The 27,863-nt window shown below is 53.1% G+C and overlaps 1 protein-coding gene across 5 annotated transcripts in view; it reads left to right on the plus strand.

The window, feature by feature from the left end:
• The window catches only part of Poll (DNA polymerase lambda), a 12,407-nt gene extending 3,915 nt beyond the window's left edge, over nucleotides 1-8,492 (plus strand). For 4 of the 5 annotated variants that reach the window (XM_052712341.1, XM_052712338.1, XM_052712339.1 and 1 more), the window contains 4 exons: nucleotides 3,767-3,940; nucleotides 4,625-4,753; nucleotides 7,089-7,257; nucleotides 7,598-8,492. In XM_052712341.1, coding sequence (XP_052568301.1) covers nucleotides 3,767-3,940; nucleotides 4,625-4,753; nucleotides 7,089-7,257; nucleotides 7,598-7,962 — 837 coding nt within the window. In that variant the 3' untranslated portion in view covers nucleotides 7,963-8,492. The remainder of the gene's footprint in view (nucleotides 1-3,766; nucleotides 3,941-4,624; nucleotides 4,754-7,088; nucleotides 7,258-7,597) is intronic. The other variant, XM_052712340.1, reaches the window with a different exon arrangement.
• The last annotated feature ends 19,371 nt before the right edge of the window (nucleotides 8,493-27,863 follow it).

Here is a 27,863-nt window from a genome sequence, read left to right on the forward strand (position 1 = left end):
TTTCTTCTTTAGAAAGAGATTGCATTTATAATCAACCTCCTTTAAATAAAAATAAACATTTATAAACAATATTTTGGGAATTTGGGTATAACTTCTCATATTACTTCCTGCTGGATGGGGGTGATGGCAATCTTATGGGGATCCTGAGAAAATTAAGAATTATGGTCAAGTCCTGACTGGAATAGTCTGTGAGGCTACATTGTCTGAGCCAGTTGCCTTGAAGCCATTCTGGATGTTGGATCATCTGGGCCATGGTGTTATTGGAGACCTTTTGGGGGTCTTGGCTGATCAAACCATATTAGCCTGGAAGAAATCCACAGGTTCTCATCTTCTATGGAAACAAAAGCAGAACCTCTTTCCAAAGCAGCATATCCTTAGACACAAACTTTGAAGTCAAGATACCTTTAAAATATATATATTGGCCTTTAATCCCAGCACTCAGGAGGCAGAGCCAGGCGGATCTCTGTGAGTTTGAGGCCAGCCTGGGCTACCAAGTGAGTCCCAGGAAAGGCGCAAAGCTACACAGAGAAACCCTGTCTTGAAAAACCAAAAAAAAAAAAAAAAAAAAAATATATATATATATATAGGCGTAACTCAGCAGCCTTTACAATCAAATGTCTTTCTGCAGTTAAAAATCCCAAAGACAGTATAATCCAGACTCTGTGTGTGATTTCCATCTTTACATGGCTTATTTTTTATATTACTTTTACTGTCTCTTTATTTTTTAAAACTATTTCTTTGTATAACTGCATATACTTCTTTTCCTCTCTCTTCCAAGCCTACATACATTTTTACACACACTGTGAACCATTTACAGGTTTATTCCATCTGAATCTGTCTTTTTGTGAATCTATTGCTTTATTGCAGCATGACTAGGATGAAAGCCTTGGCTGCTGACTCCACCCCCTCAGCTTCCCAACATGGCAGAGGTAATTCACTGCCAACTCTGGGAGCCATGCTCTCTGCTGACTCTGGGAGGCAGTGGGTCCATGCCTCCATCCAGCAGCATGTAGCCCAGAAACAACCTCCTCCTCCTCCCCCTCCTCCTCTTCCTCCTCTTCTTCTTTTTCTATACTATCAAAAGCTAAATCCACCACGCAGTGTGTTGCATGGCTTAGAGATGCCACTGTGTACCGTGGTGGGAATTGCCATGCTGTAGCTCAAGTCTACACACTGCAAACCCGCCATACTGTAGCTCAAGCCTGCAGGCCACTGTGTCTCTGTACCTTGGCGTCTCTAATCTCGGCCCACATGAGACATGAAGTAGAAAACTTTGGATGACTGTCCAGGCAGTCAACTGTCTCTGTCATTCTAGATTTTTGGAAGTTGCTTATAATGCACTTCCTGTTTATTTAGGTAATATTATATCCTTCTGGGGTCTTTGATGTAGTTGAAGACTAGATGGTTATAATTATAATTTTTCTTGGTTATGATAAAAGATAAATTAGATATGAAACTTTAGACTCACAAATATAGGATAGATAGAATATTTTCTTTTATTTTGCCAAATACAAATAAACTAGATATTATAACTGTAATTTTTGCTTAATAACTGTTATATATAATTTTACTATGTTAAAGTTAAAGCCTTCCTTTTTGATTAGACAGAAACGGGGAAGTGCTGTGGGAGGTCTTTCTGTATGCTGTGAATATGTGTTGCTCTGATTGGTTGATAAATAAAGCCATTTGGCCTATGGCAAGGCAGCATAGAGGCAGGCAGGAAATACAAGCAGATAGACAGGAAGAAGAAAGGAGAGGAGAGAGAGAGATGCCAGCCTGCCACCCAAGGAAGAACAACATACTAGTAGACAAGTAAGCCATGGAACATGTGGCAAAACACAGATTAATAGAAATGGGTTAATTTAAGATATAAGAGCTAGCTAGCAAGAGAACTGCAATAGACTACAGTTTGTAAATAATATAAGCCTCTGTGTGTTTACTTGGGTTCCAGTGGCTGCAGGACCAGGCGGGACACAGGAAAACTTCTGACTACAGATGGCGGCACTAGTCGCCAATGGACATTGAATTTAGTGGTTAAGATTTTATAATGGGTGGGACTTACGCAGAGACATGCTGATAATATTAAAAAAAAAAAAAAAAAAAAAAAAAAGAGGTAGTTGAAAACAGACCAGCAAAATTGTTAGACTGGGAAATGGGTCTTTGGGGTTTATTACACTGTTCCCTATACTTCCAAGTGTTTTTATATAATAAGTTTAGCCAGGTGGTGGTTGTGCATGCCTTTAATCCCAGTATTCAAGAGGCAGAGGCAGGTAGATCTCTGTGAGTTTGAGACCAGCCTGGTCTACAGAGTGAGCTCCAAGACAGCCAGGGCCACACAATAAAACCCTGTCTGGAAAAACAAAAAAAGAGGTTTAAAGTCAGTCACGATGGTACATGTATTAGACTCTGGAGCCCATTCATTGTGGACTCTATAGACAAATTCCGCTTTGTCAATTCCCCACTCATTTGAAAGAAATTAACAACAGTAGCCCATTCACAATGTTTTTGTAAGGTTGAAAGATGGTCCCAGTAGCACAGAATGAGATACAATAACCCCTAGTCAGTGTGTTACAGTAATCCTCAGTCAGTGTGTTACAGTAATCCCCAGTCAGTGTGTTACAGTAATCCCCCGGTTAGTGTGTTACAGTAATCCCCAGTCAGTGTGTTACAGTAATCCCCAGTCAGTGTGTTACAGTAATCCCCAGTCAGTGTGTTACAGTAATCCCCAGTCAGTGTGTTACAGTAATCCTCAGTCAGTGTGTTACAGTAATCCCCAGTCAGTGTGTTACAGTAATCCTCAGTCAGTGTTACAGTAATCCTCAGTCAGTGTGTTACAGTAATCCTCAGTCAGTGTGTTACAGTAATCCCCAGTCAGTGTGTTACAGTAATCCTCAGTCAGTGTTACAGTAATCCTCAGTCAGTGTGTTACAGTAATCCTCAGTCAGTGTGTTACAGTAATCCCCAGTGTGTTACAGTAATCCCCAGTCAGTGTGTTACAGTAATCCTCAGTCAGTGTGTTACAGTAATCCTCAGTCAGTGTGTTACAGTAACCCCTCAGTCAGTGTGTTACAGTAATCCTCAGACAGTGTGTTACAGTAACCCCTCAGTCAGTGTGTTACAGTAATCCTCAGACAGTGTGTTACAGTAATCCTCAGTGTGTTACAGTAACCCCTCAGACAGTGTAGTACATAGTTGTGATGATGGTGGTGTTGTGATGATGGTGGTGTCGGTGGTGATGGTGATGGTGATGAACCCTGTCATTTTCTGGCCTCTCTTTGTTGTTGTTTGGTTTGTTCTTTTCTTTTGGAGATAGAGTCTCTGTATGGCACCCTGACTGGTCTGGAACTGGAAGCTCTGCCTGCATGCACTTCCTCCTCCAGGACTTCTGGGATTGAAGGCATGCACTACTACACCTGGCCCTTCTCTCTACTTTTTTTTTTTTTTTTTTTTTTTTGGTTTTTCGAGACAGGGTTTCTCTGTGTAGCTTTGCGCCTTTCCTGGAACTCGCTTTGGAGACCAGGCTGGCCTCGAACTCAAAGAGATCCTCCTGGCTCTGCCTCCCGAGTGCTGGGATTAAAGGCGTGCGCCACCACCGCCCGGCCCTTCTCTCTACTTTTATTGCTGGTCTCTGGGAACCAAAGGAATGAGTTCCATGAACTCATTGCTGGGCTGGCCTTTGGGCAGATCCTCTGCTGAAGGAGTCAGATTCCCTTCCGCTGGCTCTCCCTTCCTAGCTTCTCACTCCTCCTCTGTACTACTTCCCTAGGAGGCCTGCAGCATCCCAGGAATTGGCAAGCGGATGGCTGAGAAGGTCCTGGAGATCCTGGAGAGCGGGCATCTGCGGAAGCTCGACCACATCAGTGACAGTGTGCCTGTCTTGGAGCTCTTCTCCAACATCTGGGGAGCTGGGACTAAGACTGCCCAGATGTGGTACCATCAGGTCACACCCTGCCCGTCCGCCATTTCAGTACAGAGCCTCTGACCACATCCCTTCTTCTTCTCCTGCAGGAGAAGGGTCGTTGTGTGTTCCCACCCTGTGTTCTCATGGGAATGAATCTAACTACAAGGGGACTGCTTTTCAAGGACACCAGAATTCACATGGGTCTCTCTCCTGTCCCCAGAACAGTTGTGTGGCTTAGTGTCCTTCAAGTGTGGACAAGAACAATAAATACATTACTCTGTCCCACAAATCATCAAGGAACTTTCTGTTTTTTATTTTTATTTTTTGAGGAAGTATCTCGCTATGTGGCCCTGGCTAGCCTAGAACTTGCTATGTAGACCAGGCTGGCCTTGAACTCATAGAGACCCACCTGGCTCTGGCAAGGGACTTTCTAAGGAGCTCAGGCTTTGGTCTCCATGTCTAAAAGAGTGCCTCCCAAACCTGGTCATGCCAAGAATGATCTTGGGAGCTGGGGAGAGTGAAGGCCAGACCCGTTGTAGACCGAGGAATCAGGGAGCAGCATCCCCAGATTATGGCGTGTCTTACTGAAGAGAGGCTGGCTTGGTCAGTCTTGCCTTATGTCTTCCCTGGCGGTGGCTGTGACAGAATGACCTGTGCCTTCTGGTCCATCCACTGCATCCGTCCTGGGTGCTCATAGCCTCCTCTCGGGCTGTTTTTTTCCAGGGTTTCCGGAACCTAGAAGACATCCGCAGCCTGAGCTCCCTGACTGCTCAGCAGGCCATTGGTTTGAAGCACTATGACGACTTCCTGGACCGCATGCCCAGGGAGGAGGCTGCAGAGATTGAGCAGACAGTAAGCATGGCTCCTTGAGCACTAAGGAGAGTGAAGCTTGAAGCCAGAGGCCCTGAACCCCTAGCTCGGCAGCCCCACGGGCAGAAGTTAAGGGGTTACCAGAGACTGCAAAGAGCAGGTGGGGACCAGAGCTGTAGGCCCAGAGGACATCGGGTGGGGGTGGGCCCTGCAACACCAGCCCTGGGGTGAGTGGTCCAGGGTCAGAGAGCAGAAGCACTGGGTAGCCTAGAGTGGAGCAGACACAGTCTCCAGGACTGGGATGTGGGAGTTTGAGCAGACCAGATTAGGGGCGGGCCAGAGGTGCGCTTCATTGTCCTTGAGAGCTTGATGAAAACTATGGGGTCAGGAGTGGTGGCACACGCCTTTAATCCCAGCACTCAGGAGGCCGAGGCAGGCAGATCTCTGTGAGTTCGAGGCCAGCCTGGTCTACAGAGTGAGTTCCAGGACAGCCAGAGCTACACAGAGAAACCCTGTCTCAAAAAAAAAAAAAAAAGGCCGGGCGGTGGTGGCGCACGCCTTTAATCCCAGCACTCGGGAGGCAGAGCCAGGCGGATCTCTGTGAGTTCGAGGCCAGCCTGGACTACCAAGTGAGTTCTAGGAAAGGCGCAAAGCTACACAGAGAAACCCTGTCTCGAAAAACCAAAAAAAAAAAAAAAAAAAAAAAAAAAGACAAGAGAAGAGAAGCCTGGCCTCCTCCCTTCAAAACGCACAAATGGCCCAGGTGTCTGTACCTCTTTGCACGTGTGTGAGCTCTCTGAAGCCTCCGAGGCTGCTCAGAATTGGTTGGGTTCAGATGAAAGCTCATAGGTTTGGGGATGGGCTCAAGAGAGCACGGCCTGGACTTAGTTAAGGGTAAGCCTGGTTAGGAATTTCTCCCAGAGTTCTGTTCTCTTTGCTGTTAATACTTGTAATTGTCAAGGTCCAAGTGTGTGGTTCAGAGGTAGTGTCTCAGGCTGAGTATGCCCAAGACCCTGCTATCCCCAGCAGCGCAGAAAGAAAGAAAAAGAAAAGAGTTTTAGTTGGTCAAGAAATAAGATTTAGGGGCTAGGGAGATGGCTCAGAGGTTAAGAGCACAGGCTGCTCTTCCAGGACCCAGGTTCAATTCCCAGCACCCACATGGCAGCTCACAACTGTCTGGAACTCCAGTTCCAGGGGATCTGACACCTTCACACAGACGTACATGTAGGCAAAACACCAATGCACATAAAAATAAAAAAATTAAAATTAAAAAAGAAAGAAAGAAAGAAAGAAAGAAAGAAGGTTTGGCCAGCTTAAAGGTTTGGTTTAGAGCAGGGAACTAAGTTTATAACTTTATATATAGTGTTGAGTCAAGAGAGACAGGATGTCTCTGTTGTTTGCTCAGCTGGTGTGGGGCAGCGTTCTTTCCCTTTGGCCTAGGGTCTTGGTGAATGATAGCTGAATCAGCCTGTGGTCTGCTGTGGAACTATGGGACTGTGCTGGATGGATAGATAGGCCCTATTGTGTGCCCATCACCAAGCTGGGCTGCTAATGATGACACGTCACTCAGCTACGGTGTCCAGGCACAGAGAATGCCCACTGGAACTAGGCTTCCCACTAGCCTGCCCACAAGTAGGGCTCCAGCTATAGGGATGCTGATGGATTACTCATCTAGGCCGCCTCTTCCCATTCTTCTGGGAGGCCCAAGAAGGGATTGAAGGGATTAGCAGAACTGCTTGTCAGGTCAGGGGAATTGAGGTGTCCTTGCTGTGAGTATCCAGAGCCCCAGAAACCTCAGTGTCCTGCAGTGGGGGTGGGATACATCTACATATAAAAGGCCTCCACAGCGTCTGGCCGAGGCTAATGGACTTATTCCTCCTCAGTCAGGCCTTTCAGATCCTTCTAGCGACAGACCAGTCTCACCCCTCCTAGAAGGGTGTGGGCAGCTCCTGCCCTCCCTTTCCCACAGGTGCCGTGGTATTTTGTGCTTCATTTTCTCTCAGCCAGGTTGGAGGCTCTGCCAGCCCCCTGCTCAGGCCTTAAACCCTGACTCCCACACACTGCCATCAGCTCCAAATTCATAGGCAGCTTGAGCTGCAGGCACGTGGCTTTTTGTTATCAGTGGATTTTCACAGGCCTAGCCTCTGGGTGCGGTTTGGAGCCAGAACCCAAAGAGTGTCCCTCTGTTCTTATACAGAGCCTTTCTGCCGAGTCAAAGCCAGTGTCTTCAGGCCTCCACAGGCTTGTCTCTACGGGGGCCCAGGCGCATCCCCTCAGTGTAGCATAAAGCATGGGGGATAGGCCTGGGACGTGGTGCAAGCCTTATGCTGTCATGGGAGAGGCCACCAGCCTTTCACTCCTCCCTGCTCTTCCGCAGGTCCGGCTGGCAGCCCAGGCCTTCAATCCTGGGCTGCTGTGTGTGGCCTGTGGCTCTTACCGAAGGGGGAAGGTGACCTGCGGGGACGTGGATGTGCTTATCACTCACCCAGATGGCCGGTCCCACCAGGGCATCTTCAGCCGCCTCCTGGACAGCCTTCGGCAGCAAGGTATTCACTCTGTCTTGGGATGAGCAAGCTGGAAGGGGCATCCATGTCCAAGGTGTCACCTCTAAGTTCGCAGTTTGAGACATGCTGTGGGGGAAGGGCTTTGCAAGAATCCCACCTCTTCTGGGGCCAAAGACACTGTAGAACAGGTGCCCCACATCCCTACAGGTAGAAGGTCTCACCTGTCCACCTTCCATAGATGAGAAATTGGGCTTACAGGGGCAAGGTCACTCACCGTGGAAATGAGTGAGCTGGGAATAGAGAATGCTGGGGCCAGGTATCTTGGGAGGGTGCAGATAGGGCTGGCTTCTTGCTCTACTAGACATCCCTTGTATTGGGCCAGGGTTCCTCACAGATGACTTGGTGAGCCAGGAGGAAAATGGCCAGCAGCAGAAGTACTTGGGTGTGTGCCGGCTTCCAGGGCCCGGGCAGCGGCACCGGCGACTGGACATTATCGTTGTGCCCTACAGTGAGTTCGCCTGTGCCCTGCTCTACTTCACTGGCTCTGCTCACTTCAACCGGTCCATGCGAGCTCTGGCCAAGACCAAGGGCATGAGCCTGTCAGAGCATGCCCTCAGCGCAGCTGTGGTCCGGAACAGCCAAGGTGTCAAGGTGGGGCCTGGGCGAGTGCTGCCCACCCCCACAGAGAAGGACGTCTTCCGGCTCTTAGGCCTGCCCTACCGAGAGCCGGCTGAGCGGGACTGGTGACCTAGGGCTTGGGTGAGGGCAGCCGTGCTGTGCGAGTGCCTCATCTGGCCATCCACGACTGCTCTAGCTTTGCCTAGCTTAGCCATGCTCCTTCAGTCACCCGCTGCCCTTAGTGAGCCAAGCCGGGAGGTTTGGGCCTGCAGGAAAGAACCAGGCTGACGTGCGAGCCTGCAGGCCCTCTCCTGGACAGGATGATGTCTCCTGCTGACCCTCCACCTCACCACTGCTCCTGGTAATGTTCAAGCAAACAGGTGGCTGGTTTCAAGCCAGTTTCCTGTGCTGAAGGCGTAGGCTTCCTCTTCCATCCCAAGACAGAGCTGGATGCTGGGAATCGGGGAGAGAGAGACTGGGGGCGGGGAAGAACCCTGTGGGTTCCGCATCTTCCTAGACCCTTCACAGTAGGAGAAAGCCGTGCGGATTCCCTCACCCACTCACTTCCTGTGCAGCTGGAGCTGCTGGGGGTGGCCTGCCCAGGCTGTGAGGACTGCTTCTGAAGGCCCTGGGGCCTAGTAAAGTGCTTTTGACATTCAGCTGCCTGGTGTCTGTGAGCTATAGCCTCCACCTGTGGTCCCTCACCCCAGCAGAACAAAGACATCAGAAAGCCACACTAACTGCCTGCTGGTCAGGCCTGGCGAGTCAGATCCTGAACCCCAAACGGGGTCTAGGGTGGATGGTGAGAGCACCAGAGCCAGACACAAGGGGCCTTCTCTGTCCACCCTTCAGCAGCTCCTGTGGCCCTAATGGGACTACTGGGGGACTGGAGGTGACAGTGCTTAGAGAGACAGTAAGGACCACGATCTGTCCACCATGGATAGGAGTGGGGAGGTCTGGACTTCCGTGGAAGAGGAGAGGGGCAGGACTACCGGTAAGGAGATGGCAGCCGGTAAGGAGATGGCAGCCGGCTTTAGGGGAGGTGCTGGGAGGAGCGTGCTGATGGAGCAGGTGGGAGTGAGTCGGCAGGTGTGCGGCAGGGGTCTGATTCTCTCTCTCTCTCTCTCTCTCTCTCTCTCTCTCTCTCTCTCTCTCTCTCTCTCTCTAGCATTGTGGAGAACGGGGAAGGGAGGGCATCTGGAAGGAGGTTTAAAAAGTCAAAATCTTCCATTGGGAGATTTTGAGGTGGAGCATGAGGCAAGCTTAAGTCCAGAAGCTCCAACTTTAGTCTATCAAGTGTGAAAGGTGTGTGTGTGTGTGTGTGTGTGTGTGTGTGTATGTGTGTGGTGTGTGCATGGTGTTTGTGTATATGCAATATGTGGTGTGTGTGTGTGCGATGTGTGTGTGTGTGTATGTGCGATGTGTGGTGTGTATGTGTGTGTGTGTGCATGTGTATGTATGTGCATGGTGTGCGCGTGTGTGTGCATGGTGCGTATGTGTGTTGCAGAATCCCAGAGTTGGCTTTTGCCTCCTTGGTCTCAGTCCTGGCCTCTATCTGGACAGAGACGCATATCTATAATTATAATTCCAGATACTCAGAAGACTGAGGCAGGAAAATCCTAAGTTCTAGGCTAGCCTGGGCTATGTAGGAAGTTCAAGGCAGCTCAAAGAGAACAAAACAATTCTGGACCCTTAGCATCTTGAGATCAGACCTCCAGCTCAAGCCTAGACCTCAGACACCAAAGTTGGGGGACCTGGCTTACATGAGTCCTGCTGGGGAAGGGGTGGAGCTCACTGCACACCAAACTGAGAAGTAGCCACATCCAAGGACCCGGAGTCCCTGTGAGGTGCCAGTCTGTTTGTTTGTTTGTTGTTTTTTGAGACAGGGTTTCTCTGTGTAGTTTTGGAGCCTGTCCTGGAACTCACTCTGTAGCCCAGGCTGGCCTCGAACTCGCAGAGATCCGCTTGGCTCTGCCTCCTGAGGGCTGGGATCAAAGGCTTGAGCCACCGCCACTGGGTGAGGTGCCAGTCTTTACACAGACTTCCTATTTGCATAGAGTGACTCTTAGGGGTAGGAGCATGGACTGCATGACCTACAAAGGAAGTTTCCAGAAACACTGGAGGAATAGAGCTGATTACTCGGGAGTTCAGGAGTTCACTCTGTTCCTCACCCTCATCCCCTCACCTGCCTTAACTCCCTTGCCCCGGGAGACTCAGAATCCACGGTGCTTCAAACATGCATGCTCTTGTCTCATCTGATCAGGGCAGCAGACAGTCCTGTGCTGGAGAGAAAATGCCCATACCTTTCAGGGGTCCATGACACTGGTGTCCTGACTGCAGTGTGACATGAGGCCACAGAGGCTGAGCTCAGTGTTCTGAGATAGGCGGCCTAGAGTGGGAGAAGGGGTGGCCCTTGAGTCCTGCTCAACAAGGAGTGTGATGTTAGCGTTCTGTAGCCACTGAAAGCCCAAATCCACCTTCTGGTATCTCTGCCCTTATCCTTCCGTAATTTTCTGAATTTTAGAGTCCTGGTGGAAACTGGGGTCCTGTCTGGTCACTGAGCACCCCACAAACCTCTCGATCTCAAGGAAGAGGAAAGGAACTTTACAAACCTGCTTTGAGCTTCAGCTCAACCCCCCTGAGGGTTGTCCCTGGTCAGACCTTGTGTGAGGCAAGGGCACAGTGGCCAGCAAGTATGTCCATGTCCTGTGGCTATGACACCTTCGGCTGGAGACTGAAGATGTGGCCTCAGGGAGCAGCTCAGTGGTAGAGAACTTGCCTGGCACATGCCAGACCCGGGTTCATCCCCAGCACCACCATGACAGCAACAAGCAAATGTAATTGAGGCCAAACATCTGCCGTGAAGTGGTTCTGGTGGGCAGGCCCTGTGTGGCCCGGGGGCCTCAGAAGTAGGGAGCGGGGTGCCAGTGGGAGAAAGGTCAGACAGGAACAGCGCTTCTGGCTTCCATGTGGAGAGTCTAAAATCGCCACAGCTTAAAGAACCATCTAGATTTCACTCCAGAGCCTCCAGAAGGGATGTAGCCCTGCTGGTTCTCATCCTAGGGAAGCCTGTCTTGGGTTTTGAATCACCAAGTGATGACTTTGTGGATTGTTTTTTTTTGTCTGTTTTGTTTTGAGACAAGGTTTCTCTGTGTAGCCCTAGATGTCCTGGAATTCGCTCTGTGTCTAGATGAGGCTGGCCTTGAACTCAGAGATCCGCCTGCCTCTGCCTCCTAAGTACTAGAGTTAAAGGCATGAACCACCACCATGTCCAGTTTAACTTCCTGATCTTTTAGGCCTCCAAGTCTACCCCTTTTCCCTGCAGCAGCGGAGCAGTTCTGTGTGTGTCTTGGTCTCTCACTGTCATGTGTGGGTGAGCGGGCCCTGCCCCATGTCAGGAGACCTGTGACTTGCCCCTGTGGGGATGGGAGGGTCAAGTTGGTTGCAAGCTTTAGGCCTCAGCCCTCTTTTTGGCTACTATGGGCCTCTCTGCATTTCAGCTGCCCTGTGATAATTTGTGCCCACAACACAAGTCCTCTTAGGGTGCCTATGACCCAGCCCTGCCAGACGGTAACCTTGTGTTTACGTGGGGCCTGGGGTGACGTGTCATGGCCATAACCTTACCGTGAACCAAACTTGTGTCTGGAGTTCTGGCTGCCGAAACAGAGCCAGTGCAGGCATAGGCCAAGCATCACCAGCCCGCCTCTGGAGTGGGCACAGCATGGTGGGCAGGCTGTGGTGTGCCCTGCCTCTCCTGGGCCGTAGGATTCCTGCCCCTGTGGTAGGAACGGGACTCCTCTGGCCAGGACCAAGGGGTACAACTTGATCAGGTGGCCTCCCTTCCCATCTTCACTTTCCCAGTGGGGAGGGACACGTTCCTGTTCTCTGAGAGAGGGAGCTGGTAAGGAAGCCGCAGCAGTGGTTCCAGTCTGCAGAGAGAATGTAGCTACCTAGGCCTACAGTGGGCTCCAGTGTGGGCCTGTGTCCACTCTGCCCATCAGTCTGAACCAGCCAACCAGTTTCCCAGAATCCCTGAGTCATTGGGCGGCCCTGCTTCCCAGCTCTGGAACTGGGGTCTCTCAAGCTGAGGCCCCAAGAAAAGCTGGTCTTCGGCTCTGGAATCTCAGCCCTGCTCTCCTGTGGAAGAGGTGGCTGCCTACTTGGGAGAGCATCCCTGAAGAAGGCTGTGGTCCAAGACAAGAGAGCCCCCAGGGTTGATGGACTGCTGGGAGGGCTCTGAGAAAGCCACCAGAAGATGGACTGAATCAAGGCTAGACAGTCACCACTGCCACGTGAGTGGCTACAGTGAGCCTCTGTAGAACCTGCTAGATTCAGGCCTGGCCCTGACTGAACAAGCCTGTAGCCTCAGACAGTGCCCGTAGGTGCCTGTTCCCTGGGTAGACACTGGTGTTTGACCAACCTTGTGGTCGCTTGTGCGCCTGCCACACTGTCTGGGCCCTGGGTTTGCGGGCTGCGTGTTTACACTTGGTGTTTGAGTACCTGGTGTCTCTAGCTAGCCTACTACTGGCCCCCATGCAACCAAGGGCTCAGACAGATGCATGGGCTGGAAGGGGTCCCCGGTGCTGCTGGCCAGGGACTAAAAGGGTAGTAGAGTTCTGGCTGGATTTGGAGCTCTGGGTCCTTGTGTCCATGGAGGAGGCCGCAGGGCGGACCGCTTGCGTCAGCCTTGAGCGGCCATCAATAGCGCGCGGTTAATTAATTTGATGGGAACAGCAGGGACCGCCGTTTGCATTTAGTGAAGTTCCAGGAACTTCCAACCCCATCTTCATAATTGGCCTCATAAATTGTAAGAAAGAGAGAGATCAGCAAAGCGGGAGGAAGGAGGGGCTGCCCGTCCGTCCTTATTTAATTTTATTGCTGAAATTCATCTTTTTAGCCTCCTCCGCCTGAATCGGCTCTCCCTGCCGGATTTGCCTAATCATGATAAATTAATATTCATTTCCCCACCTCTTACCCAGCTCCCGCGCTTGGATAGAGTTGGGAGGGTCTCCTTCCAGCCCCTCTGCCTTGGTGGGAGATGACCCCCAAAGTGGAGTTTGTGTGCTGAACTAAAATTGGCCCTTGGGGAGAACAGGAGGGGGCCTGGGAGAAAGATGGGGTTGTGTTTCCTTGGGAGGAGGGGCTCCCAAGATTGATAGGAACTCAGAGGCCTCAGGAAGCTGACATTAGCTGCCAGTGCCCAGCTAGGGCTGGATTAGAACAAGAAGAATCCAAAGAGGCTGCTGGAGCCCTCAAGGCTGAGCCAGACACGGAAGTCGGGGTGGGGGGTGGGGGAGATGGGGCACAGATTGGAAGCTGGATAGAATTGAGGAATGAGGCTGAAACAAAGAAATGGTCACCCCCTGATCACTGTCACACTCCGTTCCCTCAGCTAGGTACCAGTCACCTTGCCAAGACCGTCCCATGCTGGTCTGAGAGTTCCTGTGGGCACCGCTGATTTCAGACCACTTTCTCAGCACATCTAGCAGGGTGGTTGGACCCAATGTATGGCACCTATGCTGCTCCTCTGACTGTCATAGCTCCTGCTTCAGTTAGGGCTGCTGTGTGGAGGTTGGGTGGAGTGTCGCTGGCAGGGCACACAATCCTGCATCTCCCTCTGTGGTCGCGCTCCAGTCTCAAGGATCACAATTCCCTCATCTGCTCAGCCTCAGTTCTGTGACAATGAGGCCTTTCCATTTCATCCTGCCTCTGGCCTCATTTACAAGGGAGGAACTTGAAGATCACACACGAACAGTGATTGGTCCAGTGCCCCACATAGTTCAGGAGGGCCAGAACTAGGGATGAAGGGAGTATCCACCCTCCTGAGAGGCTGAGAGTGGGTAGAACATTCTGCTATAGGGTGTGAGCTCTGTGGGTATGTTTTATTAGGTGACAAAGGGGACATTATTTAACCACACAATCCCTTTCAAAGCAGAGCTCTCTCTGACTGGTAGCAGGATGGTGGGAGAGTTCCGAAGCATGAGCAGGACCTCCGAGGAGCTCGACAGCAAACAGGACTCGAGCCCTGCAACCACCAGGAACTGAATCCTGCCAGCCACAAAAATGAGCATGCAAGGACATTTTCTTTAGAGCCCTACAGGGATCCCAGGCTATCCAGTGCCTTCATTCAGCCTGCGGGACCCTGGGCAGTGAGCTCAGCTGACCTGACCCGGGTTTCTGTCCCGCATCCATGACTGCTGTTTGAAGGGCCAAGCGGGTGAAAGGGTACTGCAGTGGTAGAGAGGAGATATGAAACGTCTAGGGGAAGGGGTCTTAGGACGCTGCTGCTGTGAGCCACAGTTGGAGCTGGGGGAGGTCTGGGGACTCTGTTAACACCACTCCCCTCTCCCCAGATTTCCCATGGCAACAATTGCTCCTAGTTTCCAGACTCCTCAGTCTCCTCTGTTGCTTTTCATGGGACCAAATCCTTACAAGCATTTCAGCTTGTGATCTGTGCATGGGTGAAGCCCGGAACCTGGGTTATGATTCATTGTGAGTTGTGAGTATTAGCCAAGAGATACAACTGTGCAGTCAGCTCCTGCAGAAACTTCCAGCACATGGGCACCAGCAGCAGAGCAGTCTGTGTGGCCCCCTTCCCAACACAGTGCATCTTTCCTTTCTGAGATGGCATTTCAAACATGTATTCACAGAACCTGGATGGATACTGGGAAAAGAGATTCCTGAGTCCCACAGGACTTGTTAGAAGGCGGGAAAGACCAGATAATACTGTGCAAACCGTGGGAGGAGACTTGGGGAGAGGCCTGCACCACATATCTGGTTTATTTGAGCAGTTTCGCCAAGCCCTTCTTAGCTCAGCCCTACATGTAAATATGCAGGAGATACACTTACATCTCCATTTTATAGATGAAAAACCTCAGTCCCAGGCTGGAAAGATGGTTCAAGGGTCAAGAGCTTGTACTGCTCTTTCAGGTCCCTGGGCTTGAGTTCAATTCCCAGCACCCACACTGGGCAGCTCACAACTGCCTGGAACTCTGGTTCCAGGGAATCCGATTGATGCCCCTGGCCTCCCCAGGCACCTGCACTCAAGTGTGCATACACACACACACACACACACACACACACACACACACACACACACAGAGAGAGAGAGAGAGAGAGAGAGACAGAGAGACAGAGACAGAGACAAAGAGAGACAGAGAGAATTTAGAAAATAAATCTTTCAAGGAAAAAAAAAAGAGCCCTAGTCCCAGGGAGGTTCTTCTTTTGTTCTAAGTCATGACACCTGAGCATCAGACACGGATGTCACTCAGCTCTCTCAGCAGGACTCTCTGCACCAGCCCCTTTCCAGCTTCCCTCAGAGTCTGCAGAGGGAATTGCTGATGCTGACAATCCTGAAACCAGAATTCAGTTTGGTTTTGAGACAGTGTTTCACCCCGGCAGTGTGTGAATTCTCCAGACCTGGCCTCCTGAGTGCGGGGTAAAGGATGCCCCACAAGCCTGGCTCAAACCTGGGCTCTGGATCATTAGTTTCCTTCTGAGTGGGGATGCCCAGTTCTCTGCACCATCGTGAAGGAGTTAGGGTGAAGGCAGCAAGAAGTCCTGAGCCCTGCCAGAGCAGGGCTCACCTCTGCAGGTAGTTCCTCCCTCAGTCTCAACATGCCTGCTCTGTCTGCCCGAACTCCATGACGGGGCCCACGGAGTTCTGGCCTCAGACACTCCGTTCCCCAGCTCCTCGTGGTCTCTGAGGGATGCTGTCACATCCTTTTGACCTTGATTCGGCACTGTGGGGAGTACTTTTAGTTCAGTTTGATCAGGAAATCTGAATATGCTCAGGTCCCCATCCTCCCCGCCTGTCAAACACCCAACTGGGAAGGAATCAGCCCGGGCCTGTTCCCCCTTCTCAAGCTGCCTCATGGAAACTCTCGGGGGTTGACTTCAGAAAGAAAATCAAGGTCCTGCCGTCTCAGGAGCCCCCTGGCCCTCCGGACCCAAAAGATCTACCTGCCTGCCAAGGTCTCCAGGGAGGTGCCTGCCAGGTGACAGATGACCCATATCCTCCGAGCCTGGCCTGCTTCAAGTTCAGCTTTCTTGTCCTCAATCCCTCCACTCTTGAAGAAACAAATGAGTTTTCCGGGACCTGGGTGCGAGGGGTGTTCCAAAAGCAGGGTCATGCAGAGCTCCATGTCTAGGCGCCTGGCTGTCTTACCAGCGGGTGTATTCAGAGCGGGGACGGCGGGCGCGCTTCCCAAGAGGCGCCGGCAGAGGGCGCGCGAGGACCGGCGAAGAGGTCGGCGGCTAAGGCGGGCGAGTTCGAGAGAGGCGGGACGGCCCGGCTCCTAGGACCTGGGCACTGGGGAAAGGGTCCCCGCTCCTCGAGAGGAGGCACCCGACGAGGACGCGGACCCACGTCCTCTCAGGGCGGAGAGACCCTTGCAGCACCCGCCCGGAGTAGGGAGGCACTGAAGATCTGATGCTGATGGTGACCGGGGTGAGAATGGAGTGAGACTCCTTCCCAGACTCACCTCTGGCCAGGATTCTGTGCCTCAGTTTCCCTTCAGGAATTCTGTTTCGTTGATGAGAATTATAACCTGTAAAAGCTGTGAGTGAGATGACCGAGGACTATCACCTGCCCTGGTCACCCTTTTCTTGGCCAGCCTGTTTAGTCGCAGCTCGGCGGTAAAAGAGATGGATGGATGCTGGAGAGGGTGGCCGAGGGACAGGCACGCGGGGAAGCCAGGGGAAGAGCTGAGAAGGACAGTCACAAGGGCTGCAAGGGCTGGGGCGGGTGCCCATGAGCCTGGCGGACCTCTGCTGCGACCCTTCTGGGCCGCGCTCCGGACTGTCTTCACTCCTCTGGTCCTCACCAGCGGCGGTGATTTATGGCTGGGCCAGGCCTGACGACCTTGGACGGATAACTAATGACGGGTCAATAACGCTACAGAAAAAGTGAAGTGAGAGAGGGCCGAGGTCCACCCCTTTCCGCCCATCCCCCCTCCCGCCCCAATCCTGCCAATCCCCGGGTTGGCGCACATTACTGAAGTCTCCTTGCTTGGGTGGGAGGCTCCCCAGAGCCCCTTGACAGGGCTGGTGGTTAAGCCGGCTGAAATGGGGCCAGGAGTAGGGCCTGAAGATACTGCGGAGACCCCAAGTGGGTCATCCGAAGGTGTGGGCCACCGTTGGGAGTCCCATGCCACCGGCAAGAGGAAGTCACTTTCTGGGAAAGTCAAGTGGGCGTTTGGAATTGCTCCCAGGCACAAGGGAGGAAGCCTGGGAGAGCAGCACGGAGGAAGGCTAGTGGCTATCTAGAGGTGATCCAGGCTGCGGCCCTGGCTTCTTCCTCTCCTCACCAGCGACCAGGAGGACAGTGGTCTGCTTCTGTTTTCCAGACACTTCATTTACCCAGGGGTCCCTTTGGCATGCGAATTTGGGTGGGGGGCTCCTTACTCCTGCCTGTGTCATCTGGGGACTTCTGAGAATGGACCAGTGCCTCCGCCTCTTGGGTCTGCCAACTTCCGGGTCCCTGTTCGAGATGCCCTGATTCCCTATTTTAGAGCCCCGGGGAGAGGTAAGCAGCCTAGGATGCCTGGCTCGAGTTCCTGCCTCTTGAACAACAGTCCAGGTCAGCACCTGGGAACCGGCGCGGGCTTTTCGCCTTCTGTCCCATTCTGTGGGTGGGAAGGCTGAAGCTCAGAGCGCCCTTGCTGAGCAGTCGGCAGAGGGAGGCTGAGTCCCGCAGCCTGATCTAATGCTTTGAATTAATTATTCTCTCGCCACTCCTCCACCCCAGGGTCCTGGTCCTTCCTCTGGTGGCTCCCCCTTAACCATTGTCAGCTCCAAAGAAGCCACCCAGCGAAGGCCACAGAGGCAAGAGCACTCTGCTTCTAGATTAAGCCCAAGTGACAGAACTGCCTTGGAAGTACAGGGCTGTGGGAGTGGCCCCGTGCCTGAGGGTATGGGACAGTCTCTGACACACGTGGACTCGTGTGTGGACATGTATCTGTGCATTCCCGGAGTCAGTGGACCAGGACCATGTGGATGCCGTGTGCTGGGGTGCAGGAGCCACACTGGAGAGTGTGTAAGACAGGCGTGCAAAGGGAACAGACTCCTTGTAGAGACGGCAGAGACACACAAGCAGCCATTTGGGATAGAGACCCTAAAGTTCCCCCCATCCCTTAATCCACCTCTAGCTTTTTGCATACCCTGTTCTGAGCCACAGGCACCAAACCTCAGCCTGAAAACCCGGGGGTTCCATCTCTGGGTCTGGCTGCATACATACTTTTCAGGGTCGGTAGAAGCATGGGATTCCTTGTTTAGAAGTGTGAGGAGTTTCGAAATGGAGACAGACGGCTGAACTAGTAAGCCAAGCGCAGAGTTCTTGGGCATGCACAGCCCTGTGGGACCACACAGGTCACACATCAGTGAAGTCAGCCCTGGCCAGCCACCACCAGCAAGCTCACTTTCCCATCCAGTGACTTGATGGTGTGCTCTCTGTCCCCCTGGGCCTGTCACTTGCACTGTCCCTACCTCCCTGGCCCCCCAGCTGCCTGCCTTTTGCTATAGAGACTGGTAAAGCCTTCCCCGAGTCACTGCTAATACCACTCACCTGGACTCCGAGCTCCGGCCGAGCCCACCATTTTCCTGTTTCTGTATATTGTGCTCAGAATTCAGTTCCTCTGGAAAATTCACTCTTCCTTTGGCCGTCTCCTCCAGGAAGGCCCTTGATTTTCCACATAATAAACGATGCACTGGGTCAAAGCACAAATCACTTCCACCTTCACTCAGAGCCGTTTGTCTGGCCCCTCCAGCAAACCTAGCATTTTGGACGACAGGGATGGTGTCCTATTCATCATCAGAGCTCCCCCAGTACCAGCTGATACCTGCACGGCAGGGGCTCAGTTAATATTTGTTGATGCAGCTGTGGACATCTTCTGCCTGTGTGTTCAGGTTTGGACATTATGACTCCTGTGTGCCAGGCCTGCGTACATACACACGCATCTCTGCTGTACGCATTCAGATTCCGGTACACGTGCAGTCACACTAGGGGCACACATGTACAACAATATAAGTGCTTCCTTTTTTTCTTCCTCTCTACCTCCCTCCCTTCTTTTTAGATAGGGTCTCACGTATTTCTGGCTGGCCTTGAATTTAGTACATAACCGAGGGTGACCTTGAACTTCTGACCTCCCTCCTTTTCTCCCCAAAGGCTAGGATTACGGGTATGTGCCAGTACCCTTGGTTTATGCAGCTCTGGAGCTCAAACCCAGAGCTTCATGAATGCTAGGCTAACACTCACTGGACCAACGAAATTACATTCCCCACACCCTTTCCTGGCTTGTTTGTTTAGACTGGGTCGGGCTAAAGCCCAGGCTGTATCAAACTCTCCATTCTCCTGCCTCAGCTTCTCTACTGCTGGTAATACAGGTGTGTACCACCTCTCCCAGCTTGTAAACGGTCTCTGCAGGAATGTGCATGAATCCGAGGTGGTACATGTGGCTCTGTGAGCGAATTTATGCTGGTAACTGTATACCCAGATCCATGTGGCAGACGTAAGCCTATGCAAGGCAGTAAAGGACGCGTGTGTGCCTGGCCTTGCGTGGTTGGGGTTGTGCCTGGACAAGAGCCGCAGGTGCACCGTGCAAGGACACAGGCGGCTGGCGCGTGTGCCGGCCATGTGTGTGCACAGCTGCGTGTCCTGGCAGGCGGGACGCCCCGTGCGCCCCCTGCGCCCGCTGAGCGCGCCGCTTTGTTCCTCCGCCGCGGGCGGCCGCGTGGTCTCCCGGCTTGGGGCTCGGGCGTCTCCGCCGGCCGGGATTGGCAGCGGGGCGGCCGCAGCGCGGCTCCCTCCCCGGCGGGCGGAGCCGGATCGGCTCCCGTTACCGGCGCGGGTGGGTGGGGGTGGGGTGGGGGGCGCCAGGCCATCCATCTTCTGTTATTACAGCGTAATGGGGCTGCTCGGGCGCCCGCCCATTTGTCATCGGCCTCGTTCGCTGATAACGGGCATTTGTCATCACTTTCCTCTGCCAATGTCATCAGCGCCGCTGACAGCGGGAGGGGGCACACGCACATGGGCCTGCTGGACACGCGTTCCTGCATATACACACTAACACATGAAACCTGAAGGAGGGCACATGGGCCCCGGCGGGCACACGGATCTGTCCGTGGACCTGAACTCCTTAGAGATGGACGCCTAACAGCCTGCGCAGAAGGGGCTTGTCAGGCAGATGTTCTCAGCTGCAGATCTGCTTCCACAGCTTTGCGGGGGGGGGGGGGGGGGGGGGGGTGGTGGTGAGTGCAGGTGGCCTTCGCTAGCTCCCTTTGTGCACTTGTGTGACACCCCCACGGCTCTACAGACCCGCATGTGGCTGTGTCCCACTGTCAGCCCAGCAATGACCAAAAGGTCCCATTCAGGCCTCCTGCACTCCTCAGACCTAAAGACTTCCGGAGAGACCACAGGACAGGACAGCGTAACTGGGGTTGCCAGGACAATGGGTTCCTTCCTCTAAGCCCTCCAGAAACAGTGTATGTGGCCAGAGAGTCGCTTCCATTCCTGGCTCCACTCAAGCTTTGAGCCTAGACTGATCTGTAGCAAGAGAGACTCAGTAAAGACTGCTAAAAGAACTTCCCGTTTGGAAGCGGTGCAAGGCTGACTGGTGGAAGGGTGCTACAGACAGCCAGAAGAGGAGCTTGGAGGAAAGGAAAACTGTTGTGTTCTGTGCCCTCTGGTGGGCCAGGTGCCAGCCCACTCCCTGCAGGACTGTGTCTGTCTTCCTGATGCTGCCTCAGGGGGGCAGAGGGGACCCCATTAGCCCTTATTAGGCAGACACCTCCCCCATTTCACTGCTCTCTGGTTGCCTGGCACATATTAGGTGCTCAATAAGTAGCTATTGAATGGATAAATGATTGAGGACAGGGCATGTGGGGAGGTGGGGGTCCCCCAAGTCCCTCCCAGAAAGATCACCAGGCACTGATGGCCCAGATCTCATCTCATACCCTCCCTTTGGCTCCCCTCCCGATTTCTTATGCAGCCCCCCAAATTCCCCTTCTCCCTAGGCCTCTCCCTCCTGGGTGGGTGGGGGAGGGGGAAGGTCCCTTGGCAGAGCAGGGCTGGCTTGTTCCTTGTAAATGAAGACCATAATTAACATTAAATTAAGGTAATACAAATGAAGGCAACATAGAGGCTGACAAGATGAGCGTTTGGGGAGGCAGTGGGGAGAAGTGATTCATATTTTTAATTTACTGTACGGATGGGCCGTGTGGCTGGGGAGTCGGTGGCTGCGTGGAGGGGGTGTGGCCCGCCATCTTTGCCGGGCTTGGAGTGATCACACAATGACTATTAAACTCAACTGTCCATATAATGGGGCAGATTCGACATGACGCCCACCAGAGCACCAGAGGCCTGGCCAGCCCAGGTTGTAAATCCTGCCACACCGCGTCCGTCTGCCCACCTGCCCACCTTGGCCTCACAGGCCCCTCGGGGTCTTGGGAACAGGGTGACTCGGAGAACCCAGGCCCTGGCCCACATTACTCAGGCTGGGTGCTAGAAGCATGTTGTGAGTGCAGGGTTGGTGTCGCTCAGGGGCTTGATCTTGACCTGGGAGCTGGTAGGGGCTGGACCTCTGAGGACTGCACAGAAGATATGGTGCCATGCCTACTGATCAGTGGCTCTCAACCTTCCTAACACTGCCACCTTTAACACAGTGCCTCATGTGTGGTGACCCCCAACCATAAAGTTATTTTCATTGCTACTTCATAACTGTAATTTTGCTACTGTTGTGAATCATAATGTAAATATCTGACATTCGACTCCTGTGAAAAGGTCATTTGGCCCCCAAAGGGGTCATGACCCACAGGTTGAGAGCCACTGCTATAGAGGAACTAGCTGTCCTGGCCATCAACAGTGTCACTCTCTTCGACACTGCATGCACCTTGTGCTAATCCCTAGCACCTCTGATCCATGACCACCACCAGGCAATCAGCTTGTGGGGAGAGGGAGGAGTGTCATGGCACTTTATGTAAAGCCCAATCTGAGAGATGGGGAGTGATGTCGTCTCAGAGCTTGTAAGTATCTTGGGCCCAATCCTGTCTCTCAAGCCCCTGAGCCTGGGAGTGACCTACAGAGTCCAATCCAGGCACAAGGGCTGGTGGGACCACACATTCCACACTGTATCCTGAGGCGTGGCAGTGGCGCTCTCTGGAGACTGGGGTGTGAGTGAGCATGTGTGCATGTGTACATGTGCACACATGTACTCCTGTCCTCTCTCCAGCCAGAAGGTACCAACCAGTCCCAGGAGAAGGGAGGGATTCCTGCTTACTCACTCTGCAAGCAGAGTCCCAGCCGCCACAGCTCTGCTCATCCCGTCCCTGGGATGAGAGACGCAAGTGTAATTTAGGTTTTGATATTATGAAAGTCTCGCTGCTTTAAAACAGCGGGACACTCGGTGCCTCATTAATAAAGGATAAACTCGGAGTCTATTTACAAGGCGCTTTTTGGGGTTATTTACTCTCCAATATACATATGTAATGTTGCGCATACTTACCGCTAGGTAGTTCTTCCCTCCAGCCTGGGCCTCCTCATCACCCTGAAGGGTCCCTGCAGGGAACAGAGGGTCACTGGGGAAGAGGGATTCTGGGGGCCCCACCCCTGGCAAGAGAGAGGCTCTGTGGGGAAGGGCAGAATAATCTGGGACTTAAACTGGAAGTGGGAGACAGCGCACCCACCTCCATGCCCCACCCTCCTCAAAGGTCTTATCTCAGAGCCCAGCTCCCTTGACAGACACAGGCTCTCCTGCCTAGGCCCCACCCTCTGTATCAGGCCAGGGCAGCCGGCTTTCTCCCCATGGCCTGCCCTAGCTCCACACACACAGGGCAGAGCTGTGGACAGGCTTCTGACAGGCTAGCCAGGCCTTTGGAGCAGCGCCTCTGCCATCTGTGAGGTATTCCAACCTGTCCCAGACTTCCCCATTCCTCAGTTCCTGAAGTTGGCCATTATTCTCTCACTATGGGGAATCCATTCCCAGTTCCTGGTGCCCATCAACCTGGCTGTGTTGGGGATGGATCCCCACGGAGCCTTAGACCCCATCTTTCTCTGCCATGGGTACCACAAGCCTGGGTGCTTTATTATTATTATTATTATTTATATTTTTTTTTTTTTTTGGTTTTTCGAGACAGGGTTTCTCTGTGTAGCTTTGCGCCTTTCCTGGAACTCACTTGGTAGTCCAGGCTGGCCTCGAACTCACAGAGATCCGCCTGGCTCTGCCTCCCGAGTGCTGGGATTAATATTATTATTTTTTAATTTTTGTTTTTGAGACAGGTCTTACTATGGAGCCCAGGCTGGCTCAAACTCACAGAGATCCACCTGTGGTGCTCGGATTAAAGGTGTGAACCACCCTTCCCAGCCTCTGGGTGATTTTTTTTTTTTTTTCATGGCTCCTATATGTGGTAGCACGCTCCTCTTATGCCCATTTTGTAAGTGAGGTCAGGGAACTCACCCAGCGTCACCCAGCCAGTAAATGCCAAGCTGTGGTTTTAACCCAGAATTGAGTTGGTGGCACTACAGCCTCCTAGGGGTCTGGAGGCCTTATGTTTGTCCCAGGACCTTCAGCCCGTGCCTAGCAAGGCCCCCTGTGGCCTCCAGGGAGGAGGAACACATCTACCATCTGAGCCCTGGGGCTGGAGAGTCAGACCCGGTGGCCCGAAGTGTACATGTAAGGGCAGTGGAGGATCCCACCTTAGGCAAAGGGCATGAATCACTAAGGGAGTTCTGGCCACCAAGCTGGGAATCTTGAGGCTTAATGTGCTGTGTCTGGGGACCATGGTGTGGCACCTGTGTTGGGGTGGGGTGGTCAGTCTGAAGGCAGTATCTGGCCAGTTTGGACCGAGAAGACATCTGGTGGCCAGGAACCCTGCAGCCTCTTTATAGGTGCCCTGGGTGGAGGTATCAGGTCTCTCAAGTACTTTGGGAACTCACAGGGATCCAAGAGGGCATCGGATCTTGTGCCTACTCCGGGCCTGGGACTCAGAGGACAGAGAGTTGGTTCTCTGGTTCCCTTCTCACCCTCAAAGCAGGAGGAGAGTTGACCTGGGGTTCTGGACAGGGATGATAGTTAACAGGAGGCCCTGCTCCATCACCGTTGGTGGACAATGAGCCATCACCACCCTAATTAAAGATATAATGACAGCAAATACATCCTGGGCTGAGAATGGATGATGAGTGGCAGGAAGGCACCTTGTGGCCAGCAGCCAGCTGCTGCTCCCATAAGCTCCCCCTTGGAGCTGAGAAGCCAGGCTGACTACAGGGCTCCTGGGACATGTGGATTGGGACCGAGGCTGTAGCTGGGGATACAGACAAGGACCAAGGTCTGGCTGGAATATCAAAGTTGGTCAGTAGATCTTGAGGCCAGGACCCCAGAGACAAGGGCCCTTGCAGTTAGAAGAGGGGAGTAAATCATTATAAGCCCAACTGAGAGCCCCCAGGGATACCTGAGGCTACAGGAGGCCCCAAGGGCTGTTAGAAATTTCCAGGAGCACATGCTGGGGGTATCTAGGCTCTTGCCCAGGCTCAATGGGTGTACGCAGAGATCTGGCCCGGGGACCGAGCTGCTGTGAGAAAGCACAGCAAGGCTCTATTGGGCCATGCTGGCCTTTGGTCTGGCCCAGACTCCTGCGACCACGGCAAGGGGTGGTAGAGGTTGGAGAGTTCCGGTAACTAGGTAGCTGACTGGCCACCTGCACGGAGGAGAGCTGGCTTCCCATGGCCACTCTGGCTTCTGTTGCTTCCTCCTTCGGTACAGCAGGCCCTTGCTACCCATCACTCCTCCCTTCTGGAGAGGACACTGGTTGTCCCATGGAGGCGCACTGAGACCCTGTTTCTTCTCTTGAGGGCTCTAAGACCTGTTTATCTGGGGCCCTACCCCATTCAGAGACTAGGAAGCCTGAGCACAGGATGAGGTCATCTGAGACCAGCCAGAGCTGTGATCATCCTGATGGACAGTTAGTTGGTCGTGGAGAGTTGGTGGCCTCAGCCTTTCAGTCCTATATGCTGTGGTGGCCCCTAGCCAGTTCTTCAGGGTGTGCGGACTGGCCCCAGGGGAGAGAGGATGGGTGGGGAGCCAGGAACTGGCAGGCAGGCAGAGGGGAGGGAGGGACCACTGACAGCAGGACAAATGCTTGTAATTTTATAACCAATCTCAGCGTGTCCATGGGGGGCCGTTTGTGCCTCCACTCAGGACCAATCAGCCTGACAGAGCTATGAGTCTGCCTGAGTGAGTGTGAGCAGCCCCCCCCCCCCAGCGCCTCTTACTGCAATCTCATTACCACCCAGCTTAAGGCTGGCCAGAGCAGAGGGCCCAGCAGGAAAGGGGACCCAGCCCAAGATCCCGAGGGTAAGGTCACAGGAGTCATGGCGATCCAGGGGCTCAGGAGGACGGAGGGAAAGGATGCAGGAGCTTGGGTGATACTTAGCAAGCACTGTGGGGTGCTGAACTAAATTTAGGATTGAGACAGGGCACAGTGCAGGCCCTGCCCTCAAGGGGCTTGCAGTCTGTTCTTGGTGGTGGGACAGATCACAGATGGATGGGCCTGGGAAAGGTGGGGATGGAGGGAGGCGATCTGAAGGCAAGAAAGACAGGACAGTAGAGCAAAGGACCAGAGCCAACCAGCATTGGGCCAGGGGATGAGAGGGGGAAGCAGGTGACCCTCCAGAGCGCAGAGCGTGGAGCAGGAGATGCCACCTCATGGGAGACCAGAGGGATGGTGGGGGAGGGTGATGATCCAGTGGTAGATATTATAGGAAGGCCTTGCTGGATATCTGGCTCTGGGGATGGCTGTGTGCCCATTAGTCTCTCTAATTGTCAAAAATCTAATTTAGTGTCTGGAGCCTGGGCCGGCCTAGGGTTAAATGGAGAGAGGCGGGCCCAGCCATAAATCTGCCCTCCCAGCCTGGCCTGGTGCTAATTCTGCAGCTAAGTGAAGAGGTGAGGAGAGCTCTGGAGAGTGGATGTCCTTGATGACCCTGTATGCCAGCCCCCATGCGCCAGGTCACAGCCAAGTCCTGCTCTCTGGCAGGAAGGAAAGGCTCGCCGAAAGCCTAGCTGGGCCATTAGGGCCATCTGAGCAAGAAGCAGGGTTATGCACATGGCTACATGGTTATACATAGTTATGCACACAGCTCAGTGCTACAGCACTTGCCTGGTATGTGCAAGGCCCCGGGTTCTCTTCCCAGCTCTTGAAATAAGAGCCCCACAAAATTCCCACAGCCACCAGTCCCTCCACCTGGACCTACTCAGGGCCCATGGAGGCTCTATCTATGGTGGTGGGGACAGTCTCTTCCTGATAGAAATCATGCCACATGCAACGTGAGTCTTTTGGTGAGGAAAAGTTATGTGGTCGACTGTCATCCTGTCTTCTGTTCGGTGACTGTTGGGGGCAGACTCAGTCATGTGGATCACATGACATTCACTAGAGGCATGGAGAGTAAAGGACCACCTTCCCTTGGGCTGCTTGGGGACCTGGACAGCTCCTAAGGGCCTCCTGTGGCCTGAGGTAGTGGTGGGGGCTCTGGACCTGGGCTTGGTAATGACCTCACTCCCCTCGGAGCCACTAATTGAAAGCAAGGGGCGTGGTAGGCGCAGCAGGAAAGGTTGGGGGACCACAGCCTCAGAGAGGCTCTGCTTCCATGGGGGAGGAAAACAATTTCTCCTGGCTTCGGCTCCATCTCACCAGGCACCCACCCGGCCTCTCCTGCTGCTAACGAAGTGCCTTTAATTAGCAGCCTAATAAAATGCTCTTAATTGGCAAGAGCCAATCAGGAAGAAGCAAACTCTCTTCTTAGTCAGTGCTGATGGCTACCCAGCCCTAGGTTTAAAGCGAAGAGGGACCAGAACCTAGCCTTAGGGAGGGTAGCCCAAGGGCTGTCTCCTGGAACAGGCCCTGTACCTTCACCTGGGGACAGGGCCGACACTGCACTTGAAGCCTAGGCCCACGGCCTTCCATTTTGTCCTGGGCTTAGGAGTCAGGCTGGTCAGGCCTCGTCTAGTAGCTGCTGGTAGGTAGCTGCAGAGGGTTCTTTGCTGACCCCCAACTTGCAACTCTCTGGGGTGCTGCCTGTTAAGGGAGCAGATGTGGCTGTGGGCATTGAAGACCTGCATAAGATGAGGTGTCCTTACACTGCCACTCTCTAAGTTCAGTGGAAGCTGGTGACATTGACCACTGGCCAAGGCTACCTTAGGGAACACAGTGACTATCCGGGTAAGACAGAGAGTGAGGCCACAGCTGAGGGAGCCTACACTAGAAGCTTAGAGCTTTCTATAAAGCTTTCAACCCACAGATGAATCAGCTCTGACAAGAGTCCTGCTGAGGTCATCACAGAGGAGAGGGCAGCAGAAGGCAGTCCATTCCTGCCGCGGCCTTCATCTTGTGCTTATTTCCGTATACTGGTCCTGGGGGAGAAGAGGGCTCCCCAAGTGGCCTGTGAGTCTCTCTGGCAATGCTCCTGAAGGCTAGGGAACTTGGGAGTGAACGAGTGAAGGGGCGGAGCGGCCTCCGTCCAACAGCAGAGGAAAGCTCAAATTCAAGGTCCAGGATGGGGCTGTGATGGGTCACCACAGTGACGAGCAACTTACAAGTCAGACCTCACTGTCGCTTCAACACGACCCAGCACCCGATGACCTGTATGCCGGGACTCTCCCTTTACAACACTCAGTCCTGGTTTTTTCTTCCCCTGCCTTCTTAAGGTAGGATCTTGCCATGTAGCCTTAAACTCAAGAACCTCCTGTCTCGACCTCCCAAGTCCAGTGCGCGCAACTGGCCAGACCTTGGTTTTGTTTTTTGATGCAGGGTCTCATTACACAGGCCTGGCTGGCCCAGAACTATGAAAACCAGACCAGCCTGGAACTCAAGAGATCCACTTGCCTCTGCTTCCCCATGCTGGAATTAGTGCCATGTGCTATCACATCTGGCTCTTGACCTGGTTGTCTCATAAAAGAAATATTCTACCGTATAGTTCTTTGATCTGTATACTGAAAACTCACATCCATATGATGTTGGGTCAAAGAGAGAAGACACTTAGAAAA

This window comes from Peromyscus californicus, unplaced genomic scaffold (genome assembly GCF_007827085.1).
Source record: "Peromyscus californicus insignis strain IS unplaced genomic scaffold, ASM782708v3 Scaffold_4__1_contigs__length_199733344, whole genome shotgun sequence".
Classification (NCBI taxonomy): domain Eukaryota; kingdom Metazoa; phylum Chordata; class Mammalia; order Rodentia; family Cricetidae; genus Peromyscus; species Peromyscus californicus.